General features: G+C 35.4%; 1 protein-coding gene across 4 annotated transcripts in view; it reads left to right on the top strand.

The window, feature by feature from the left end:
• The window catches only part of DGKB (diacylglycerol kinase beta), a 669,924-nt gene that overhangs the window by 161,152 nt on the left and 484,169 nt on the right, over positions 1 to 24,603 (top strand). For all 4 annotated transcript variants that reach the window (XM_034668563.1, XM_034668559.1, XM_034668553.1 and 1 more), the window contains exons 6-8: positions 8,978 to 9,118; positions 19,996 to 20,045; positions 23,226 to 23,300. In XM_034668563.1, the coding sequence (XP_034524454.1) occupies positions 8,978 to 9,118; positions 19,996 to 20,045; positions 23,226 to 23,300 (266 nt within the window). The remainder of the gene's footprint in view (positions 1 to 8,977; positions 9,119 to 19,995; positions 20,046 to 23,225; positions 23,301 to 24,603) is intronic.

Here is a 24,603-nt window from a genome sequence, read left to right as displayed (position 1 = left end):
AGATGAAGTGACTGGAAGAGAGCAGTCAGAGAAGAGGCCAAGAAAGGAGCTAAGGCCCCATGGTGAAATCAGAGAGCTGTTAAACAGTTTTAAGCCATTGGGGTGGAAGCGATCATGAAGGGGCATAAGGCTTGAAGGCACAAAAGAGTCAAGAAGATATTTGAGATTGAGGATAATAACAGTCACCTCTGAAAGAGTTAAAATACTTTATTTTTGGTTCCTCTCATTGCCCATCCAATATGACAATGATTAATTGACTTATGCTGTTAAGCCACAATATCATTAGTAAATGTAATTCTTTTTATGTTTTTGATATGACCAGAGAGTCATAACACAGGTAATATTTTTAGGCAGAAAAGAAGAAAGAATTTCTTTTTGTCCATAAGGAAGTTAATCAAATTAAGAACAGAAAATTGCACAACGAAAATGAGGTATTTGAACCTTTGGGAAAATGATGTTTTGCCAAATGACCTTACTGGATGTTCTTGCCAAAAGACACACTTCATTAATTGTGCTGAGAAGAAATTATTACTCTTATCAGGACTGTCTTGAGGATATTAAAAATGTGTGTGTATGCGTGTGTGTGTGTGTATGTGCATATGTATTTTCACATAGGTAGCTTTATAGGTCTTTTGTGTCTAATAAACTACTAAAGTTTCCACAATGCAAAAAAGGGTAGACAAGGTCCCAAAAAACACAAACTGAACAGAGTTCAAGGCTTGTGTGACTATGAGATAGGAAGCTTCTTGGCAAGTAATGGGCATTTAAATTCATTTGTGCATTTGTTAATATTGATAGACTTACATACCTACATATAAGTGCTCTAGAAATAAAAATAATTCTATCCATTGACCAGTGAACATTTATTTACATCAAGCATTACATTTCTTATGCTTTTATAGTACCAAATTCGCTCTTCTAAATATTATTAGTAGTAGTAGTAAGCCACAAATTATTTTACTCCAATAAATTTTTTATCCTGAAACTCTGAAAACTCTTTACTGAAACCACAGAAAAATCTACACTTCAAGGCCCTATTCATGATAAAATTACTGTCAGTAAAGGAAAAGTTCCCCCAAACCTCTCCTTTAATTATTAAATGGGTTTGAATATATTGGACTTGATATATAGGTTTCTTTATCCTTCTGTCTGAATATTTTAAGTAAAATGCTGGTCTTCAAATTTGCCATCTTTACCATTAGATTTATTCACATAGTATAAAGGGATTTTTGTATTTTCAGTTACATGTTAATGATTGCATATTAAATGATAGTATTAAGATTGTTACCTGTCATGCTCATGTACATTATTTATAGTTTTTTATTCTTATAAAGGCAAATAGGACATTTTGTACTTTTTAGAGCCCAAAATCAGTCATAACTTTTTCTTCGTTTTTCTTTCCTTTCTTTCCTTTTTTTTTTTTTTAGATAGGGTGAGGGGCAGAGGGGAGGGGAGAGAAGATCTTAAGCAGGCTCCATGCCCAGTGCAGAGCCTGAAGCAAGACTTGATCTCACAACCCTGAGATCATGACCTGAGCCAAAATCAAGAGTTGGACACTTAACTGACTGAGCCACCCAGGCGCCTCAAAATCAGTCATAAGTCTATTTAACTAGTGATATGCTCTAAAATACCTAGTAATAGTTAAAAAAAATGCAATGGTACTGAACATTGGTTTTATTCCATTGGAATGAAAGCCCTATAAAAATGGGATTTTTTAATCTTCTGTGTTCATCCTAGAACTTGATTTTACATGACTAATATTAGAGGTTCTTAATATCTATTTTGGTTTATATTTATAAAGGCATGCTAGTTATATACCTACTAGAAAATGCAGATAAGCAAAAAAAAAAGTGTGTATAATCCATTTCCCTATAACAAAATGCTGGTAACAATTTGGGAAATATGAATATATGCATGTTTATTTTTACACGTGCAAGCGCACATGCGTGTGTGTGTATGCATCTCACAAATGTGTTTTATTATGGATGGCCCAAGGAATGGCCTGAGTGGAAGGTGAACATTTAGAGCTCTCAGCTGTAACTAGGATTTCTACTTTCATTCCAAAGGTTTATGAAATAATTAATGTACATACTCTTAAGAGTCTTGAATACCAGACTCCAAAGACAAAGGTCATTTATTGAGAGGCGGGAGACAGATTCCTCTGATTTCGTTTTCTCTCTAGCCCTCAGAATTATACTTCATATAAAATCTCAATTGACACTTTCTTTTGGATTATGGCTGCCCTACTTGTCTTTGCCTCTGTTCTGGCAAATATAAAATGGAGATGATAAGCGTGTGCACTGTACTGGGTGCTGGTGGACTCAAAAACATAATGTATTAGGTACATTATGAGTGTTCAGTGCACGTCAGCCATTACCATTTTTCATTAAACAAATTATTTTCCAGCATTTTAGTTTGCAGACATAGGGAAAGATCAAATTCAATATAGTTTCCCCCTCCCCTACCAACATCACTCATTCTGAAAGAGTACAGTAAAAATTATGAAGTACTATTGGGATTTCTTTTGTTTTGATTTTGTTCTCTGTTTTATTAAGACAGAATTGACATACATCACTGTGTACGTTTAAGGTGAACAGCATACTGGTTTGACTCACATATATTGTGAAATGATGGCCAAAATAAGTTTAGGTACTATCCATAATCTTATATAGATACAATAAAAGTCAAAAGCAAAAACAAAAACATTTTTTTTTCCTTATAATGAGAACTCTTAGGATCTACTCTCTTAACAACTACTATCATGTAATAGTGCTAACTATGGTCATCGTGTTATAGCTTGCATCCCTAGTACTTATTTTATAATTAGACATTTGTGCCTTTTGACCATGTTCCTGCCACTCCCCTCCCTCCACCTCATCCCCGTGACTTGTACTTTTTTAAAATTTATTTTCCATTTTTTTTAAAAGATTTTATTTATTTAAGAGAGAGAGAGTGAGTGAGAGAGAGAAGTAGCAGGGGGAGGGGCAGAGGGAGAAACAGACTCCCCACTGAGCAGGGAGCCTGACGTGGGCTCGATCCCTGGATTCTGGGATCATGAACTTAGCTGAAGGTAGACACTTAACCCACTGAGCCACCCACAAACCCATGTTTTTTTTTAATTGAAGTACAGTTGACACACAAAATTAGATTAGTTTCACGTATACAACAAAAAGATTCAACAAATTTATAGGTTATGCTATCTATGCTTACCCACAAGTTTAGCTACTGTCTTTGGCCATACAATGCTATTATAACACCATTGACTATATTTGCTAAGCTGTACGTTTCATTCCTGTGGCATATTCATCCAATAGCTGGAAGCCTGTATCTCACTCCTCTTCACCCATTTTGCCACCATCTCCCAGCCCCTTCCTTCTGGAAACCATAAGTTTCTTCTATTATGGGTCTTCTTCTTCTGCTTTTTCATTTGTTTTATTTCTCAGAGTACATGTATGAGTGAAATCATACAGTATTTGTCTTCCTCTGATGGACTTATTTCACTTAGCATCATACTCTTCTGGTCCATCCATGCTGTCACAAATGACAAGATCTCAACCTTTTTTGGTGACTGCATAGTATTCCGTTTTGTGTAAAAGCCACTGCTTCTTTTTCTATTCATCTATGGATGGACACTTGGGGTCCTTCCATGTCTTGGCTATTGTAAATAATGCTGTGGTACACCCATAAGGATGTTAGTGGTTTTATTTTCAAGTTAGTGTTTTTATTTTCTTTGGATAAATACCCATTGGTGGTATTGGGATTTCTTTTTAATGTGACAAAAATTAAAGTTGTTATCATGACTTTTTTTATATGTGGTAGTTTTATTCTCATACTTAGGTATACTCAAGACATGGAGTAATTCAACCAACTTTCACTTCTCTACCTGTAGATGATGGTATGTCGTCAGTACTGTCTAATATGGTAGACTTTAGCCCGATGTACCTATTTAATTCAAATTTAAATTAGTTGGCAAGTAAATAAGATAAAAATTCAATTCCTCATTTGTACCAGCCGTATATCATGTGCTTAATTTCATGTGGTTAATACTACCATATTGAATATTGAATATTTTAGTAGACCTAATTGATGTAGACAGATCTAGATTTTACCGCTTTAAAAGACCCTAAGGTTTTGGGGCACCTGGGTGGCTCAGTTGTTAAGTGTCTCCCTTTGGCTTAGGGCATGATCCCAGGGTCCTGGGATCAAGCCCCGCATTGGGCTCCCTGCTCTGCTGGGAGCCTGCTTCTTCCTCTCCCACTCCCCCTGCTTGTGTTCCCTCTTTTGATGGCTGTCTCTCTCTCTGTCAAATAAATAAATAAAATCTTTTAAAAAAATAAAAGAAATAAAAGAAAAGAAAAGACCCAAAGGTTTGGAATTAGATATCTTGTCTTCAGTTCTTGACTCCCCGGATTGCTACATGATGATCAGAGGTTTACTTTACTCTCTGATTTTCCACCCTCTTGTCTCTAAAAAGAATTGTAGGGTCAAATCAGACCACTGTGTTTAAGTGTTGTTGGGACACAGCCAGGCATGTTATTATTACTACTCCTTCACAGGGGTTGCTCTGCTTCTAGAACATCACCCCCAAAGACCTGTGCTTCAAGCCTGGTTCCTTATTATTGCTTGTTTGGGGTTTTTGCCAATGTCCAAACAGATGAAATCCAGAGAATGTTCTTACAGAAAATTTGCTGACCCCAGTCTCCTGTCAGGGAAGGTATCCCACTGCCTGTCCTCACTTTATGTATATTTTACATTCCTTGTTGATTTGTAACCCAGTCTCATTTTGCTGCCAGTTTGTACAAGCATAAAAAAAATTATAATACTATCCTAAAGCAAGCATAGTTGGAAGGTTAACTCTGAAAATCACGAAATGTCTGACAATACCAAACAATTGTTTTTAATCTTGCTTGTGTGTGCTACTCATTGTGACTATTAATATGGATATTGGAAATATGATTATACTATGACAAATTGTTTCTAAGCCTGATAAATTTCTGAAAGTTAAACCGGTGTTGAAAAATGGAAAAGCCAAATTGCCCGAGTGGTTTTTTTTTCCTTATAAGTTTAGAAATGTAATTCATGTTATTAGTTTTGAATATTCCATTTTGATAGATGAAGGGAAACAATGGATATAACAATCTCCTTTTCATTATCTGAGCTACATGTGTTTGACAATAAAACAAACTGGAGCAGAGGCAATAGTTGAACATGTTCCCAAAATGTATTTGCTAATAATTTCACCTTGAAGCTAGAATTAAAATATCTATTAAAACTTTTTAGGTTTTTGTTTCAAGAAATTGAGTATCTAGATTGAAGTACAATGAAAATCATGTGCTTGAAGAATGTGAGAATAGTAGGCAATGCTCAACTTGACTAATGCTAAATATTTTGGTAATTAAAACTTTGAGGAATATTTATATGTAAGAAGGTGTACAAACACACACTGAAATCATCATAAAACAGAAAAATGCTTTCAAAGTACAAGACAATTTTTCCTAATGAAACCAATACAATCCAATTACAATGCTTATTTTTTCACTTTATTTTGTGCTTTCTTGTTCATTATAGTATATATGTATAGACATATATTGGTATGTGAACATAAATGGTGTGTGTGTGTGTGTGTGTATGTGTGTGTGTGTCTATACACTTGCTTCACTTTTGTGAGGAAATATTCAAAGAAGCATAACCTTGGGCAAATCAGTGAGCCTGCAAATTGGGTGTCAATTAATCACAAAGCTAGCTATTGACCACTTGAGGCAAAAGTTTTGCCTAACTTTGTGTTCAGTCCCAATTCTAAAGAGTTTCACTGAAGATGGGATGGATTAAAATGGCCTTTCTTAATGGAACATAGAATTTTGAGCCTCTTCATCAGAAGCCACTGCTGCTAAAGAGGAACGTAAGGTTCCATTTACCATCTCCTTGAAAAGCTGTCATCAGGGGGGCTTGCAACTTCTTGTTTGCCACTTGTGTTGTTTCTTGTGTTCCGAATAAACCTTAATACAGTCTGCTTGAAAGACAAAGAACTTTTTTAGGGCAGTGAAGAGATAAGTAGTGGAAAAGACCTCCAGCCAGATTTAAGGAAAGGAAAAAAATATATATTAACAGTAGAGTAGGGTGGAAAAAAGTCTCTATGAAGACAGATTGAGGCCCCAGGGCCTGCTTTCAGAAAATTCAATGAAAATATGAAGAAACGTTTTCACCACAGAAGTGAAAGTGAGCTGATCTTGGGGACGAGAGTAGGAGCAGGAACAAACCAGTGAGATTTTTTCCTCAACTGAACACCTCAAGATTTAGTCAAGTCCTGCTCTAAGAAGTTTTTTGTTATGAAGTAATTGAGAAAAAGGTCTTTGACGTACCCTAAAGGTCATTGCAAAAACTGTATTTTATCACTCACTAAGGAACCAAAACAAAAACTCTGTCTGAATTTGGGGAAGAGTTGATTAGTTCTTCAATGTACGTTGCCATATAAGCCCATATTTTTTTAAAAAAATAAACTTAAAATTCTTTAAAATACAAAACTGTGACATGAATATGATTCAGCTTTTAGTTTACAACCTGTTGTGAGCAGAAAATGAAAAATACTCATTTTGTCAAAAATCATTTTAGTATAATAATATGCTTTTTCAAAAGGGTGGGGCTAAATCTAAATTAGATTTGTATGCTTCTGTTCAATATGAATATTACTTATGAGAAAGGCAAACCAAAAGTTATGCTGTCCTCACATTCTCCAAATTGTTTGTATTCGGTATTATGAAAGCTGATAAAGAAATACCATGCACTTTAGTTTTATACAAACAAATGATCATGAGGTGTTCTAAATCAGTGAGAATATATGATGTGGTTGGCACTCTTTCAAATGAATGTCATAACATGTTCTTTTCCTTCTTTCTTGTTTTGTTCTGAGGTTTTGTACAAGAGTTAAATCAAGCTGATTAAATCATTTCAGTACCATAAGGGGGAGGGAAGCAGAGAAGAGAGGATTAGCTCATCAGGCAGGATGGGTTAGGTCATAGTTTATCCGATCATAACTCAAGTGCTGTGTTTTCCAAGTCTGGAAGTTATGGTCATGTCAAAGGTCAGCGCCAAAATGTCTTTTATCATTAGCTGGAACTGCTTATTCCTGCAGCTGGCCAACATTTAGTTGGTCAGGTAGAATCACGATTGTCTTCAATTCCCTGCCTTCTTTTGTTTTTAAAAATAAATATATCAGTTTGTATTAGACATACGGTAACATTTTTGTTAAGAAAAATCAATTTATAATTATATCTCTTTTTCAATAGCTATAAACAGAAGTAGAATTAATGTGAAGCATAGAGCTATATTTGATATAAGTACAACTTTGATAAAGACAAAAACATGAAAGAAAGATGTAAAGCAGTGTTTTTCAAAATGTGGGCTGTGACCGATTAATGGGTAGTGAATTCAATTTAGAGGGTCTTTGACAGAATTTTGAGAATGAAATAGAAGAGAATAGTTTAACATAGAAAAGAAAGTTTGGGGCGATTATGGAACCTACTAATGTTGAGAGACAGAAAGGGGAGGGCAAGAGAGTGAGGGAGAATAAAAGGGCTTCTGCTGGATTCACATGTAAATTGTTTTTCTTACCTTCTTACTCTTTCTATTCTTGAACAAAAATAGTCTGTCATTTTTAGTGTAGAATAAAGAGGTTGGATTTGCCGGCTGTGGAACTCTAAGCCTGTAAAATGGGAATATTGCAATCTACCTCATAGAGTTAACGTGGGAATTAAGTGAAACGATCCATGTTAAAGCTCCAGCACAGTGCCTGCCACGTATTTGACACTCAATAAATGGTACCTTTTATTAGTAGTAACACTGTGAATGATGAAAGTAATTTCATAATCCATTAAATGATACGCTGGCTTCTTCAGATGGCTGGAGGAGATGCCGCGTATTCATTCCATCGAAGTTATTCATCAAAGGAGATAGACAAGGGCACGAGATAACGGTTAGGTAGAGGCATGCTATGGACTGATAGGCTTGTAGAACTGTCTTTGGTTGGGATTATTCCCTGCATTCTAGTAACTCCCGGTTGATTAGGAATCTAGTAGCCATTCAGCCCATTAGCTGTTTCACCCAAACACCCCTTGTTTCCCATATAACCTTAAAGGATAGTTTGCCTTCCGGTCTTGTCAGGTACCTATGATCTGGTTTCACAGGTGTCTCTGTTAGATGCAGTTAACCATTTACTGTAGAGGAGTTTCAGTTCAGTCATTATTGGCTAGATAATCTGCAGTCATCCGCTGTTGCAAACAGGCATTCGAGTTCTCTGCCCTTGCCTTGGAATAAGCACAGTGAATGGGTTTCAGAAATAAAATTATGAACCATATTAAAACTAAAGGATAGTCATAGGTTCTTACCTCTCTAATTAAATATCTATCATGTTCAAGTGGATTTTTGTTTATGTTCCCTTTCTTACTCGTGAGCAGATTTCTTGATGGGGAAAAAGGATGTTTTATTCACGGTGCCCATAAATATTTGACATAAATATGTGTTTTTCTGAATGAATGATTCCTGATTATCAACATATAAATCATATTGTGACAGACTCAAGTCTTCTTCAGTGTTTCGTGAAAGGCCAATTTTTAGTATCTTCTTAGCTGATTTATTATGTCACTTCTTAAAGCAGAGAAAGGTGGAAGAGGAAAGTGGTTATTCATGTGTTCATATCTGTCCACCAGCTCACCCTGGACAAGAGAATTCTGACCCCAACATGCTTTTCAAGGCAGATGAAGCAATCTTATGTCCCTGAATACCAAAAAACTCTGAATTATGTACAATAATCATAGAATATGTCTGACTCTGCTATCCTAGAGTTCCAGAGAGTTTGGCGATTTTTTACTTAAAAATATATAGTTCTCTACATGGTCTACGCGTTACTTATTTTCTTAGTTGTCTTTTTCTTTGAAAATACTGTATGGATATTTTTATGAATATAAAGGCAATTTTTTTCCAGGTCTGAGAATGAATAAAGGTGCCATCACCCCTCCCCGTACTTCTCCTGCAAATACATGCTCCCCAGAAGTAATCCATCTGAAGGACATTGTCTGTTATCTCTCTCTCCTTGAAAGAGGAAGACCAGAGGATAAACTTGAATGTATGTGTTTCTTTATTTAGTTTACTTATCATGGCAGGGGGTAAGGAAGGGACTAGATAGTGATGAATTTAAAACTGTATCTACTACGGTTGTGTAAATTTTCATTAAATGAAGTAATTTGGTTAATAAATAAAAATTCCTTCAATTGGGAATCAGACAAAGGATGTTATGAATATATCAATTTCAGGTTTGCACCAAGTTCCTTTTATTAGGGAGTGTTTCTTCAGCATGTTGGTCAGATGACTTTCTTGACTGTCCCTCAGTTTGGTAATACGATGATATTGGAAAGTGTCATTCGAGTTGTTTTGAAAAAGCCTTTATTTCTAGTATGTGAGGAGGTCTTCCCCTTAGTCAACAAAGGGGTTTGCTGTACACAGACGACCTGAATCTCTATTGGCAATCTTCCTTGAAAACGTCAGCACTGTTACCGTCTTTGCCAGAGATAAATGATTTCTCACATGTCAAGCATGAAAGTTTCATGTATAGGACTTGACTCTGGATATTATAAATAAACAATAGCTTTTTTTTTCTTGCTACAATAGAGCAGGTATTTCAGATAAAGAATTTCTATCTAGTTGAAAAGAAATGAAGTACTCTCTTTAATAAACTATAGTGTCTGAGCTCTCTCTGGTGGCAAACTGTACTCACTGCAATGCAGGAAAATATTTTTCAAATATTTATTCTAAACCTGAACCTTTAGTAGTCTGGTCTTGTCTCCAAAGCCCCTGCTAAACATAGAGCTGGTGGCTTGTTCAGTATTCTGATTAACTTGATTATATTGGATGGCATTAAAGTGAATTAAAAATTCTTGCTGCTGAAATGGTAGTGAAGATAATAAATCCTAAACTTGATATTTTCAAGCAAGTATAGAACACCATGATGTCTCAGAATTATGATTGGAAAACATGTTTAGTTAAATGTAATAGCATGTTGATAATATTTCTCTTACTAATAAAGAATTTACTACAGATGACTATTTAAGTCATACATGCGTAAGTTATGAATAAACCATGCTAACATCATTTTTAAAGTGCATATTTATTATTCCTAAATGTTGAATATTTGCATTTCAAGATTTATTTGTATTCCTAAGGACATACAGAAATCTCTCTCATTCCAAAATAAATATTAATGTTCAGAGAATTTCTGTTGAAGCGACAGCCAAGGAGAAAGTTTTCTCAGGTGCTATCAGGTCTGTGTTTGGGATGATTTTAAAAATACAATAGCACAGACTTTTTTCCAGGTCTGAGATGGAATGAAGGCACCGTCACTCCTGTTCAACATGCTCTTCGTGTCGTATTTTAATTATTTTTATGTCGACTGCATGTGTTTTATTTTTAAGGTAGAATTCCTAAGAGGCATCCTTTTCAGTTTTCAATGTGAATTTATGAATCAACAGTCTTTGTCCACAACCGCAGGCAGACTATCACTTAAAAATCCTTGACGATGGGGCGCCTGGATGGCACAGCGGTTAAGCGTCTGCCTTCGGCTCAGGGCGTGATCCCGGAGTTCTGGGATCGAGCCCCACATCAGGCTCTTCTGCTATGAGCCTGCTTCTTCCTCTCCCACTCCCCCTGTTTGTGTTCCCTCTCTCGCTGCTGTCTCTATCTCTGTCAAATAAAAAAAAAAAATCTTTAATAAAAAAAAAAATCCTTGACGAATCAGGTCAAACCCACGTGCCACCGACCTTTCTTCATTGTTTTCAACCCCTTCCTTTTGTGCTGTCTTTGAATTTTCCAGCTCTTTTTCAAGCCTACATCAGATCCAGGCATGTCTGCCTTTTTCCTTAACCGTTGCTTCAGACTCTTGTCGTGGGTAGAATTGTTGGGGCCTGACACCATCACTGTGGTTTTCACCAGGCTCTTTAAAGTAGATGAATGTCAGCTTCAGACACATGAAGGTGTCTCACCCCGCTCTGCTCTATTCCCCTCTCTGCCGTCCTCCCATGTGGAGGAACTTAGCCTGGTTCTTAATTATTGGGAGCTCGTTTTTTGTCTTGTTTCTTAAATGCCAGTGCCCGCCCCTTCCCTCCCTCGGTTAATTCAGAATCCATTCCTCTCACCCACCCTCCTGTCAGTGGACTAGACATTGTTCCTCTTCTACCATCAAACATTTCATGTATTCTTCCATAGTTATAGATTTTTAAATTTTTAACCTTGAAATATATTTTCAATAATACTGGAAAGAAATTGAACATTTGTGGTTAATTTAATATATACTTATTTCCCGAAGGGTCACGGCTTATTAAACACAGCATAAACTAGAGAAAAAAAAAAACGGAAAAAGTAATTAAAACTAACACAGAAATAAATATGAGCAAGTGCTTAATACAATTAACTTTGGCTGGTGAACGCTGAATTTGGATCTTAATTTCTAGGTAGCTAACAGAAAGGAACACACGCATACTGGCTTAGGCCAGAAGTTCTTAAACTTTGTCTCACTTAAGATCCCCTGCAGGGCTTATGAACACATGGCTTATTCTGGGCCCCAAATGCAGTAGAGGCAAGTCAGCAGGCCTAGAGGGGGGCCCTTAGAATTTTCATTTGTAACAGGCTTCCAGGTGACGCTGATGTTGCTGCTGCAGGGCCTGCATTTTGAGGTGTCCTGGTTTATGTAGTTCCTGTGTGCCATGAAAACAGACACACACGCAATTTCTCTGAAAGGAGGATTTTTTTCTCCGAATTGCTGAACAGCAACAGTATTTGTTGGTTCTTTTACCTGGATTATTAGATAAAATAATGGCATCGTTGTAAAAGTTTATAAAAGGAATACTTTTACCCCAAAAATAATGTTTTAAAAAAAGTCTATCCTTCACTTACTGTCACCGCTCATCTTCCCATCTATCTTTTCTGCCAGGCATTTACACAATGTTTAGAGTAGAGACCATTTTTTCCTTTGAAAGGAAACAAAAGCTCTTGAACTTCCCACCGATTAGTGCCATTTCTTCAAATTCCTTTACCTGCTCCAATTATATTTTCTCACTGAGAACTTTGCTAATACTGAGGCCCGATCAGGTAGATGGTGTTTATTCACCTGCTGCCACGGACCCTTGCAGAGCAGGTGTGCATGTGTGTTTTTGTATATACGTGTTGAGATTGTGGGAGATTTCATTTTTCTCTCTCTGTGTTGGTGTCAGTTACCAACCATCCTGGTGCATGGCTGAGAACACTGTACCAAGGCTGATTGGCCCTCTTCACCTTAAGCCTGCTACAATACTTCTGGAGAGCCATTCGATAGCTCCCTCTTTTAGTTTCTTGCATTCCTCAAATTCTGTGACCTCACCCCCATTTTATTTCAGCCACCTACTTCTGCAGCAATACCCCATGCCTTCTAATTTCTAAAGACTGCTCTTATTCTAAAATTTGAAACTCTAATATTTTACTTTGACCACAAACTGTGGTCACTTAACTTCCCCCTCTCCTACTTTTAATTTAAATATAGCATAGCACAGTACCTAAGAGCCCAGACTCTTGGTTTCACTAATTGAATGCATCCTAGCTTTGACACTTATTAGTGCCTGGGGCACATTAAAAAAACAAAAACAAAAACAAAAACAAAAACCTCTTTAGGCCTCAGTTTCTCCAACTGTAAGATTGGAACCATAGTAATATCTATCTCATATGTTTGCTATGAAGATTAAATGAACCAATATTTTCTCACATAAATTCCTTCACATTTATCTAGTTCACATAAATGTTTGTTCTGTGAAATACAAATAAGTTAATTATTCTTGTCTCTTAACCATTTCCCTTCCTCCTGAATTTGCCTGCTGCTTTTTGGACCCCCATCCCTTCAACTATAGACTGACTCCATAATCCATGATGCCAATCATTCTTTGACCCTTAGTTTTAGGCACCTAATTTCTTTGCTTGTATACTGAGGTGGCAGAGATTTCATAAAATAAAAAGCTAATTCTACGGGTGATAACTCTACTCAAAACCTCAGCTGGCCTACCGTGCCTTTGGTGTTTCGCTAGTTGTCAACTTCTTCTAGCTAAAAGTTAATCCGGATGCTTCATTGTTCTAACACCTACCTACTTAATCATCATCTCACTCATTAGGTGTGATTCTTGTAACTTCCTTTCATGTTACCTAAAACTTGACAACTTCTAGACATGTTCTTTCCTCTTCCTCTTCTGACTCAGGGTGAATGTGTCCCTTTGACAGTTCCCTGTTGAATAATACATAAGCCCTTAACTTAGCAACTATAAACTGATTTGACTGCACAGTTTGACCCCCCCAACACACTTTGTCAGTCCTGCATTTGGCTTTGACCTGTACACACATGCATGAGCAACGTCCCTTTCACATGGATCTACTTTTCGATCATAAGACAAACCCCAAATTTTCCATCTTTATACCTTGGCTTCTAATGTGCATTTGCTGTGGGTGTTCCCTCAGTGTATAACAGATCCACTCCAGTATATACTTGAGGCCCAGCTCATGTCATGAATCCTCTTGCCACCTCCTAATCAAATTCATTATACTCTTTCTTGTACCCTTGCACTGTCTAACTTTCCACCCCAGCACCTACCACGTGTGTGTGTATTTCAACAGACAGATGCTTAGTAAATGATACTTAAATGGAATTGAATTGAAGTCAATGGGTGATTGAGAAGAGAAAAATAATGTGAATTATTTAAGGCATGGAATAATACTAAATTCATTTACACTGCGACTTTTTGTTTTTAAGATTTTATTTGTTTATTTGAGAGAGAGAGAGAGAGAGAGAGAGAACACAAATGAGGAGGAGAAGCAGAGGAAGAGGGAGAGAGAGAAGCAAACCCTCTGCTGAGCAGGGAGCCTGATGCAGGACTTGATCCCAGGATCCTGAGATCATGACCTGAGCTGAAGGCAGACGCTTAACCGAATGAGCCACCCCAGTGCCCCTATACTGTAACTTTAAGATACATAGTATTCATATTTGGAAAAGTGTTTATAAACCATGAATGACTTAACTAGAATAATTTTTGTTAGCTTACGTTTAATGAAAATGTATCAGTGAAGAGAAATCGGTTGGAAAATAACCAGAATATAGATAATTGGCCCACAGATAATGAAGACTAACCTGTATGTTAAAGTCACTGTTATGTATAGTATTAATCATAGAACCATTGGATTTAACGCTGAAGAGATCCTGAAGATCAGGTGGTCAGTTTCTCTATAGTGTCAATGAAAAAACTAAAGCCCAGAGAGACTGGTTATTAATTATAGTGCTAGTTTATCCAGATGTGACTAATACCTGTGACTTCTACCTTACTCTATCAGTGCTTTTTTGTTTTGAAAAGCTTCCTTCCCTTATCTTTATTGTCATTTCTTGGAAGGAAAAAAGGAGAAAATATTATTTCATTACATTAGATGTCACAAACTCCAGGCAGCTAATTTTTTTTCACCTCTGCCCTGAAAGCTTATTAAGTAGGTCTTGAAATATATAAAATAGTAAAAAATTGTTAATTAAAAAATTCCAGCTTACATGCCTTTTAAAAATATACTTCAGATGCTTAATAACAAATTCCATATTAATATTTTTATTTACAATAATATATTATGCCATGTATAAAAACATTAGACTGTGGGGCACCTGGGTGGCGCAGTCGTTAAGCATCTGCCTTCAGCTCAGGGCGCGATCCCAGCGTTCTGGGATCGAGCCCCGCATCAGGCTCCCTGCTCTGCTGGGAGCCTGCTTCTTCCTCTCCCGCTCTCCCGCTTGTGTTCCCTCTCTTGCTGGCTGTCTCTCTGTCAAATAAGTGAATAAAATCTTAAAAAAAAAAATTAGACTGTATGTAGTAGGATGTTCAAGGAGAAAATAGATTAAAAACTTGCAAATCTTTTGGAAGAGACAAAACTCTAAAGAATGAACCTTATATTGCATAATATGCCTTTGCCCTGCTCTTTTAACCAAATTCATGTGTGGGTGCATAATTGTTTCTATATAAAGGGAAATTACATGAACATAAAAATAGAAAAAAAGTGGGTTAAACTAGCTTGTAACTTTGAAAAAGGTACCCACATTTGGAAGCTATCATGTTGACAGAGTAATTTTAATACTGGGCTTAAAATATTTTTGCACCTAAACATCTATATCCTTAGTATATTAGTTTTAAGAATAAGAACTATTTGTTCAATGTTTCACTTGACCTTGGAGCCTAACTTCACTTTTAAATTCTAAGAAGAAATAATCGTATAATAATATTTGAAAATAGGTATTAATTTTATCAATATTATTCAAATGTAGTTTTAAAAAGGAAAGATTCTACAGGCTTAACCAAGACAGACAGTTTTTTTTCCCATGGTGCTAATAACTGCCTTTCGTCTTCATTTCATTAGTTTCTCTGTTTCTATATAACTAATCAGTTTCCAAAACCTCCACCATAAATTCTGGTTGAAAATGTGTGCCCTTCATTTGTTCTTTAATCTTTTCATTGTTAGGTTACTTTCTTCTTATTCTACTTTATTTCTTCTTGGTCTTCCTAGAACCATTATTTTGGATGTTGACACTCCCAAAGTAGAAATTTGAATTATTTTTTCTTTATTTTCCAACTTTTCTCCTATGTCGTTTTTTTTGGAGGGGGGACATCTGGGACGTCTTCTACATCTGTGATAAGTTTTTGTTTTACTTTTTCGATCATGCTTTTAACTTCACAGAGGATTCATTTTGTTCTCAGCATGATTCTTATATGCTCCTCTTCTTGTTTTATGGATTGTAACTTTCCTCTTATAAGGTTTTATTCTCCCTCCCTGCTTTGTTGTTATTGTTGTTGTTGTTGTTGTTTTCCCCAAATTATTTGTTTTTGAAGGACTCCCTGGTGTGGTGGGTAGGTGGGGTGTGGTATAAGTGTGACTCACTGGAGAAAAGGAAGGGACTTGTACTCTGAATATTCACTATTTAGACCTTCATGTAAATATCTTTTTTTTTGGAATAGTACCCCTACCATCAGAAGTCCCGAGCATACTGAGCTCAGCATTCCCTTGGGTTAAGGGCAGTACAGCCCAAGCGTCTAGTCTTCTGCTGGGGTAGGGAGCTGGCATACTGTCAGGTAGAAGGTGTGAAGGGTGGTATTTGAGGGTCTGACTTCTTTCTGTGAAAATGATCACTCCGTTTTCCATCTCATCACCCTTTCTGTGCATATCTTTGCTTCTTCACTACCCGCTTACGTTTATATTACTCTGGTTTCTAAGTCAGTCAGCATGTGTTTCCCAGCCTCTTAAATTTGATGGTTCTTTTTTCCTCTCACATTTTCTTTGTGCTTGTTGATTTATGCCTCTCTCATACCGTACTGCTACTATAGTGGCACTTCAATAGAAAGCCCAGGTGGAAAGTTGTGTTCAATACTTCCTATTTTTCATGACCCCAGTATAATTTTAAATTAGGAAAATAGACTTATCTCTGAAAATTAGTATCCTAGAATTTCTCTTTCTCATTCAGGACCAAAGGAAGCTTTTATTCTTGATTTTGACTTGGTCAGATTTAAAGTACATTATATTTAGGGCTCAATATATGTATGCAGTTTTTCTTATTGCTGTTCTGATTGACTAGACTTAAATTTCTCCAACTTTTTCCTTGACGAATTAGACAGAATTCATAGACAACCATTAAACCCTGTTAATGCATTTAGAAATTATTTAAAAGATGTCAAGACTTCTACTTTAGACCATAATGAATAACGTGTTTTCAGACCAACATCCCTACTGGGAACAACTAGAAAATTTGGTCATAGTCCTTTCTTAAACTGTTTGAAAACTTCAGGGAATTATCAAGGCATTTGTGGGTCAAATTTCTGTGAGGGGGAGCCCGGCTTTTGCCACTATTTTTAAATGGCAAATTCTTAAACAACTAAGGCTGAGAAGCTAAGCAGTTTGAGGAGACTGGTCTTTAGACGAAAAACAAAAACAACAAAACAAACCAAGTGAACTTGAATTCCAGACTCTTTTTCTAATAAATACATCATGGTCTCTGTGGTTTAAATTTTTATTTTGTTGGTGATGTTGAGCACTTTATTATGACTGGCCATTCCTGTATCTCCCATTTTTGAAGTATCTGTTCAATTTTTTTGCCTCTTTTCTTATTTGGGTTGTTTGTCATTTTATTACTGAGTTATAGGGTTTGTTCATATATTCAAGAAGTAAGCCCTTTGTCAGATATATGAGAACTTTCTCAAGTCTGTGGCTGGCTTTTTTTTTTTTCCCCCTTATTCTTTTCTTTCTTTTTTTTTTCTTTCTTTCACTTATTTCTTTATTTAACTTTCTTTTATTGATGAGCAGAAGTTCTAACCCTGATGAAACTTAATTTACTTTTTTTTTTAAATCATTGATGGTTCATGTTGGCTTACTTTAAGGTTTTGAAGATATTTTCCTATATTTTCTTCTAGAAGCTTTATAGTTTACTTTAATGTTTAAATTAAAGTCTCATTTTTTTAAAAAAAATGTTTATTTTAAACTTAAAATCTCTTTTGACCTAATCTTTATGTTTGATGTGGAGTGAATGCATTGTTGAGTGCACAATATCACTGGGGGAGGCCAAAAAACATGTTAATTTTAATTAATTTTATTTTTAATAAAGCTGCTTATTGGTTTTTATTTTATTTTATTTTTTTGGGTGGGGAGGTGGGACAGAGGGAGAGGGAGAGAATCTTAAGCAGGCTCCGATCCCAGTGCAGAGTTTGATGGGGGGGGAGGGTCTTGATCTCATGACCCTGAGATCATGACCTGAGCCAAAATCAAGAGTCAGATGCTTAACTGACTGAGCCACACCCGCCCAGGTTATTGTTTTTTAAATGATATCTAGAAACACACATAATGATTAAGAGAGAGAGAACCAGATTTGGAGGATGTTTCTCCAGGATCAGTGATGAAATTAAGTGCTAAATTGGACTAGGGAAAATCCCATTCCTGCCTCTCTGTACACGAGCAGAGTAACCTTCGTTGTCAGCACCCTTGACACATCCAGGACCCTGATTGCTCTCTGATCACTGATACTGCTGCTGCTCACATCACCAGAATGAATTTGGGTAGCCCCTTTTTCCTTGGGTCACCAGCATCTGATTCATCACTTGGGTTTTCTTCTGTTGGTGGAGTGTGGGTCATGTGCAAACTCTACCTTCAAGTCAGGCCAGTAAAACAAGGTATCTGGTATCTCATCTGTTATTGTGTTTTGTCAAGTGTAGCTTTAAGAGCATAGGAAGAAGTTTCAGATGCTGCCACAACTTAATGGCAGATAACCTGACACAGAGTTCACCTGTGTATATGTCTTTGAGCTCACATGTCCAACAAGTCTTACCAAGAGGTATAGGGTTTCCATGTATCTGACCATCTAAAAATGGTCAGGCAGTCATTTTTTTTGCAGTAAGGATTCATAGAGTCACCAGTGCCCCTCATTCTAAGATACAGTTAGGCTTTTGTAAATACTTGCCATGGTCCTGAATCCATTCTTTGAGTGGCATGTGAATTCTTGTCACTTACAAAGTGATTTTTACTATTTACTGCTTTACTAGAAAATCTTGAAATGCTTAGGATTCGTGTTCTGGTAGGATTTTTCTTTCTGAATTTTTGTCATTTATTGAGTATATGAGAGACAGTAATCACTATGGAATGCAAATAAAGATATTTAGGTCATTAGCCAGCGTAACATTATGTTCCTTAATTCAATGGGTACATATTATCCCCTTACATTTTAACATCTTAAAAGTCTTTTTCCATTTTACAATAAATAGAACATGATGATTAGATTGTAAGCATTTTTTTATTAGTTGTATGCAGACTGGTTATAGCATCTCATAAATAAATAATCATATCTTAGTTTGGTGAAATATAATAATCATTTTTAAATACAGAAATAATAATTAGTTAATAGATATATGATCAAGGTCATTGCAGAATTATGCCTCCTTGTTATCAATGTCTTTATTTAATATTATAGACCACAGACATCAAATTTCTCCCAGAAATTATACAAACCCAACAAAAACTCTCACTTCCACTTCTCTGTTTTAACAGCTGTGTCATTCTTCTCTGTTTTTATCTCAAAATGGCACCTGCAGCCCCTTCTGTAGTCTCCTGGTGGTGTGTGAATTTATGAGGAAATCCTCAGGCCAAAGAAGCCCTCTATCCTCCTTTCCTGCGCTCGCTACCACAGAGACAACACTCTCCTTTTCCTTACTTCTTTACTTCGAAGAGTGGTTACCCTCTGAAAGTACATCTCGGATTGCAACAAATACACCACTATAACTGTGATGATAATACATTTTGTGTCTTGTTGTCCTGCATCAGAAAAATTCCCTTATTTGCACCAATCCTTTCCCATGCTGCTTAGGGATCAATCAAAACAATGGCTTATATTTGTGTAGTGACCTACAGCTTTTGATATGCATTTGTGTGTATCACCTCACTTAGCTTTCACAACAAGTGTGTCTTGTGACAGGGCGGTTATTCTCATTTTACAGATAAGAAAACAATGTTGGACTACCCTCATGTACTAGTGAATTGCAGATTCCAGATTTGGTTTCCAGACCTCCAAATCTGTTTTTTCTTACTCACTCTGCCCTTTAATATCCGGACTCCGAAGATTTAAAATTCCTTCTCTTCCTTTATTTCTAAATTTTCATTTAATCTTATAATTTAAAATTGAGCAAACAATGGTGACTTTTAGTGTTTTCTAGATATATAACAAAAATCGTTTGACTTTATATCTGATATTTAGAATTTTTATTAATTAATTCATTCTTAATTAACTTGAGAAATGAACCCACAAATGAATGTCTTTGAATAGGAGAGGATTGAAAATTTCCTTTCAACAGCAAGGAGATTTTAAAGAGTATGTCTTATACTAACATTGATCTTACTTGCCTCTAATTTTTTTTTCAACACCTCTTTTATTTCTAGTTATGTTTCGCCTCTACGACACAGATGGGAATGGCTTCCTGGACAGCTCGGTAATTTTTTCTTCAAATTTTCTGTGAAAATTTCAAAGTAGTTTGATCTAAAAAATGCAATGAATAAATTTATAGCTATTACCAAGGAAGACACACTTAATATAATTTCCATGCACTCACACAGCATTTTGATCATCTGACTTTTTAAAAGAGAGGGATCTGGAAAAAAAAAAAAACCTGTTAGGATTACAATTGTTCTATTGAATAATTTTACTAGAAAAAGTGGCTTTTTATGCATGGAAAATAGAAAAGACCCCAACCTTGTTTGAATAATACATGAGAAAGTTGAGACCATTGATCTAGAAAGAAAAAAAAATCTGAGGTTTGACGCTAAGAAAAATAATAAGAATACCAGTAGAATTGAAAGGAATTACAAATTCAATTTAATCTTTTTATCATTTTTGCACATTTTAAAAGTCTTTTAGTCATATATGCTGTTAAAATACATATATTTACAAATTGTTTTAACAAACTTCCCTTTCTAAAATGTCTCATCCAATTTAAATACAACTTGTACTCTGTATCATTTTAGTCATAAAAAGCAATAGGAGAAAAATACCCTCTCTGTATGATTTAACTAAAAGGAATAATTAAATGTTTATTGTATTTGTAATACACACAAATCATTGATAGTTTTCAGAGGAGTAGTTAGATTCTTAGTTTTACTGTACAAATCATTGCTTCGAATATAAATCCATTTCAGGTTCCATCCAATAATGCATTTTATATTTGCAGTGACATATTTTTCATATATTGTTAACTCTCCTGTAAAGGAAATCAAAGAATCTTAAAAAAAAAAAAAGTAAGCGTCAGGTTATGGAAATTTTGAAGTACACAGGTACATTAAATAATAAATGTTTTGATATGTTAAAATTGATTAAAATGAACATTACTTCTGATAATGAGTGAGTTTTTCTTCTCATCTGATACACCTCCCTCTAGCAGAACTCAAACAGAATTCTACAAGCAAAGCAATGAAGTTGGATACATATTTATGTAAGGCTGAGTAGGATAATGGCACATTAGCTCCTCCAGAGAGAGATAAAAATATATAATTCCTACTTTAGGAAATGACCACCAATCTAAATTGATGCTGTGATTGTGGGATTCCTTATGTTTAAGTCTCTCCAATTTTTCAAATGCTATCATTTTTAAGTGCTTGGTAGTGTCCAGTTATCCATTTAGGAATATTAAGCTTCATGATACATTTGCTTATTTTCTGGTAGCATTTCACAGCGGGGAGTTTAGACTTTTCTAGATATTTCCATATGCTTATTGTGGCACTTCTGACTATACTAATGTAAATTATATTTAAATGTAAATTTGTTTAATGTTTCTTTTTAATTAAATTAAAAAGATGTTTCTTTACTAGGCTTTTAGCCATGGGCTGGCAGCTGATTTGAAAATTCAGTCAAACGCTTTTTTTGGTCTTTGGCCATTTTTTGTTATTGTTGTTAACATATAGTATGTTGTAATATTTATACTGTACATCTAATATTAATAAGTTGAGGATAAATAAATTGATTTATGATTAAGCTACTTTGTTTTGTAATTAAAGGCCTGAATTTTATTTCTATGGTTTTCTCCAGACAACTTACCACTCCAGTATATTTCCTTCACTAGCAGGTTGAAATTGCACATTCTGATGTCATTTATCTTAGAAATTTAAAGGTATAGCAGTTAACATATTGGAGGCCAAACAGAGGAAACTTGATATTTTGAAAAATGACCACTATGTGTAATAATACTAGTGAATATTTATTGATCCCTTGCAGTACGCCAGGCGACATAAATGTATTTCATATCATAGCACGCTTACTCTGTGCAGCAACTCTATGCACTAGGTAAGATTAGAATACTCATTTTACTGATGAGAAAGCTGAGTCTTAGGTTAAATGACTTATCTACTCTCACATGAATTTCCATTCCTAAAAACATGTCCAGGGTCTTTCACCACTCCAAACCATCAAGGCATAAACAGGCAAAGATAGAGTAACACACACACAATTCTAACCTATAATTCCAAGGTACTTCAGTTTAAAATTCTTCTTTACTGTAATAAGTAAGCACATTTATATTTGTATTTTTTCCTGGGGCAAACTGTGTTACCTAAACAACATTTTCATGATTACATTTTTTTTCTGGCGAGAGAAATGGAGCTTTCATCAGTTTCTCAGATGGATCCATTGTTGCCCAAAAGACAACCTCTTTTACCGTATTTCCTTCTTCACTCTGTGAATGTCAACTACATATATTAGATCAGAGATTTGAGTAAACTAATCTTTGATTAATATGCTTTCAAACCTTATCTTTTTGTACTTCTTATATTTTAAATTATTATACTGTTAAGTCACCACATTTAATTATATCAGTGACTGTGTTTAAAATTACTAGCATTTACAAAGTCTGTTTAATCTTTTCTGGAGATAGGGAAAAATTAAGTATTAAATAAATAGGTATGAGCAAATGTTTTAATTTATTTAGTCAAGTCATGTGTATTAACTAACTGTTCTTCAAAGAGTTGACACTTGAGCATAATAATATGAAAATTCTAACTAAAATTCTATTTCCTCATAAAATAAACTCTACATGTACTTAGCCTCCAAACCTTGACCCTGAACATGGCTCCAGCAGAGCAAATTATACCAATTAATGGCTAGAACAGTCAATATACGTTCTCAGTGTATCAGAATAAAAATAAACCTCTCAGTTGCCTTGAAACACTTCCTTTCCTCCTTCCACACCTGTTTCCAAGCCAAAGGGTCAGGACACTCAGTGACTTAACCATCACACCTTGTGAAAATATGCCTGCTCCTACTTTGATCAGATGTTCCTTTCCAAAGACAGATTTTCTTCCTTAAAAAATCTTCTACTGGAAGAAAAGCTTTTTTGTGTGTAGTTGTGCCCTCTCCTGGTGAAGACTGCTAGACAAAGTACAAAACCGATTTATATTCAAGTGCTTCTTTTATGTATAGTTAATCAGATTGTTAAAAGGATATATTATATATATAAATTAGTTTATATGTATAAATTATATATAATAAATTAATCATGTAACTCTTTTAGCTTTTGAACTACATGTTAAACAAAACAATTCTTGTAAGTCAAAGTTTGAAAAATTTACAAAGACCCTGTATTTGTGTTTTCTCACTCTCCTCTCTGTCTATCTGTCCTCTCCAGGAGCTAGAAAATATCATCAGTCAGATGATGCATGTGGCAGAATACCTTGAATGGGATGTCACTGAACTTAATCCAGTAGGTATATGGATGATTTAACTGTTGGCTACCTTCTAGAAGGCCCGTTTCTCTTTTTTCCTTCTTGGAACCTTAATATACTACTTAATATACGTCTGCTATTGTCTTTTGATAACCCTGAGTTACTATTTCTATTCAGTAGCGAGAGTGGATTCTGAACAAGAAAAGGTATACATGGTGTTCTGAAACTCTTAGCAGTAACTTTTGCTTTTCTTCTTCATGGAAATTAATTTGAATGGTGCTCTCATGTATCTTTAGGTAAGCAGAAGCTGCTGATGGATGCCGCCGAGGTTATGCCGTGCAATAAAATAGTCAGAATTAATGTATATTACTCATGATCTCCATGGTTTTCCTTTTATGGAAATAGCTAAATATTCATTCTAAAAGAAGATGAAGTCACTTGAGATGATGACAGGTCCCTCTGTACAGTGCACTGTGTTATTTCCCACATATGTGTTACTCAGCGCTTGCAACTCTCTGAGATAGATACTACTGTTTTATTCATTTTACAGATAAGGGAATTAGGGACCCCAGCATGTTAAAGTAATTTCTCATAGCTCTTCAGCTAGTTAAAGAGAGCTAGAAAATTGTAATAATTTGTTTAAAGAAATGGTATCTAAGACGCTTTTAAGAACATGACAACTTCTTATTTATAATAGATTTATACCAAAGGTACAACATTATTCAAATGTATATTAAAACATACTTGCTTAGAAACTTTCGCTACAAGTAATATTTTGGGGAGAGTTGGTAAGTATGTTATTGACAAGTTGATTCTTCAACCCAACTAAGTTGAGCCGATTGTAAATGAATTAAGCAGATACAAATCAATTTTATTTAAATGGCTCACATTTTATATGATTTTTAAAAGCCTTATAACAGCATGATAGTGGCATGATTATATAAGAGAGCTGTGGTAGCATTTCCTTTGCTTTGGAAAGCAGTGGCAGTAAAGTATAACAAAGTTATATGCAGTGTCATGTACAAAGTAGGGGCACCATTCTTACTGGGATTGGGGTTTTCCAAGTTTTAGCTCAACTGGTTTTTCCTTTGGGGGGATATGGAAATGCTCCATTCTGTGTGCATATTGCATAGCAGATGTCGCTCACAAAGTTGCAGTTTGTATATGGAATAATAAATAATAGTGGTAACTTGTATTTAATTCTAAGAATACTGCTTTATTCACCTTAATACTATTTTCACTGAAATCAAGAGACTTCTTTTAAGTTCTGTTGCCCTTTTTGATGATGTTCGTCTAAAACAGCTTTCTCCATCCTACTCATCTCAGTACCATCGATATTGT

This window comes from Ailuropoda melanoleuca, chromosome 1 (genome assembly GCF_002007445.2).
Source record: "Ailuropoda melanoleuca isolate Jingjing chromosome 1, ASM200744v2, whole genome shotgun sequence".
Classification (NCBI taxonomy): domain Eukaryota; kingdom Metazoa; phylum Chordata; class Mammalia; order Carnivora; family Ursidae; genus Ailuropoda; species Ailuropoda melanoleuca.
The sequence above is the reverse complement of the archived record's forward strand: the minus strand, read 5'-3'. Positions and strand labels throughout refer to the sequence as shown.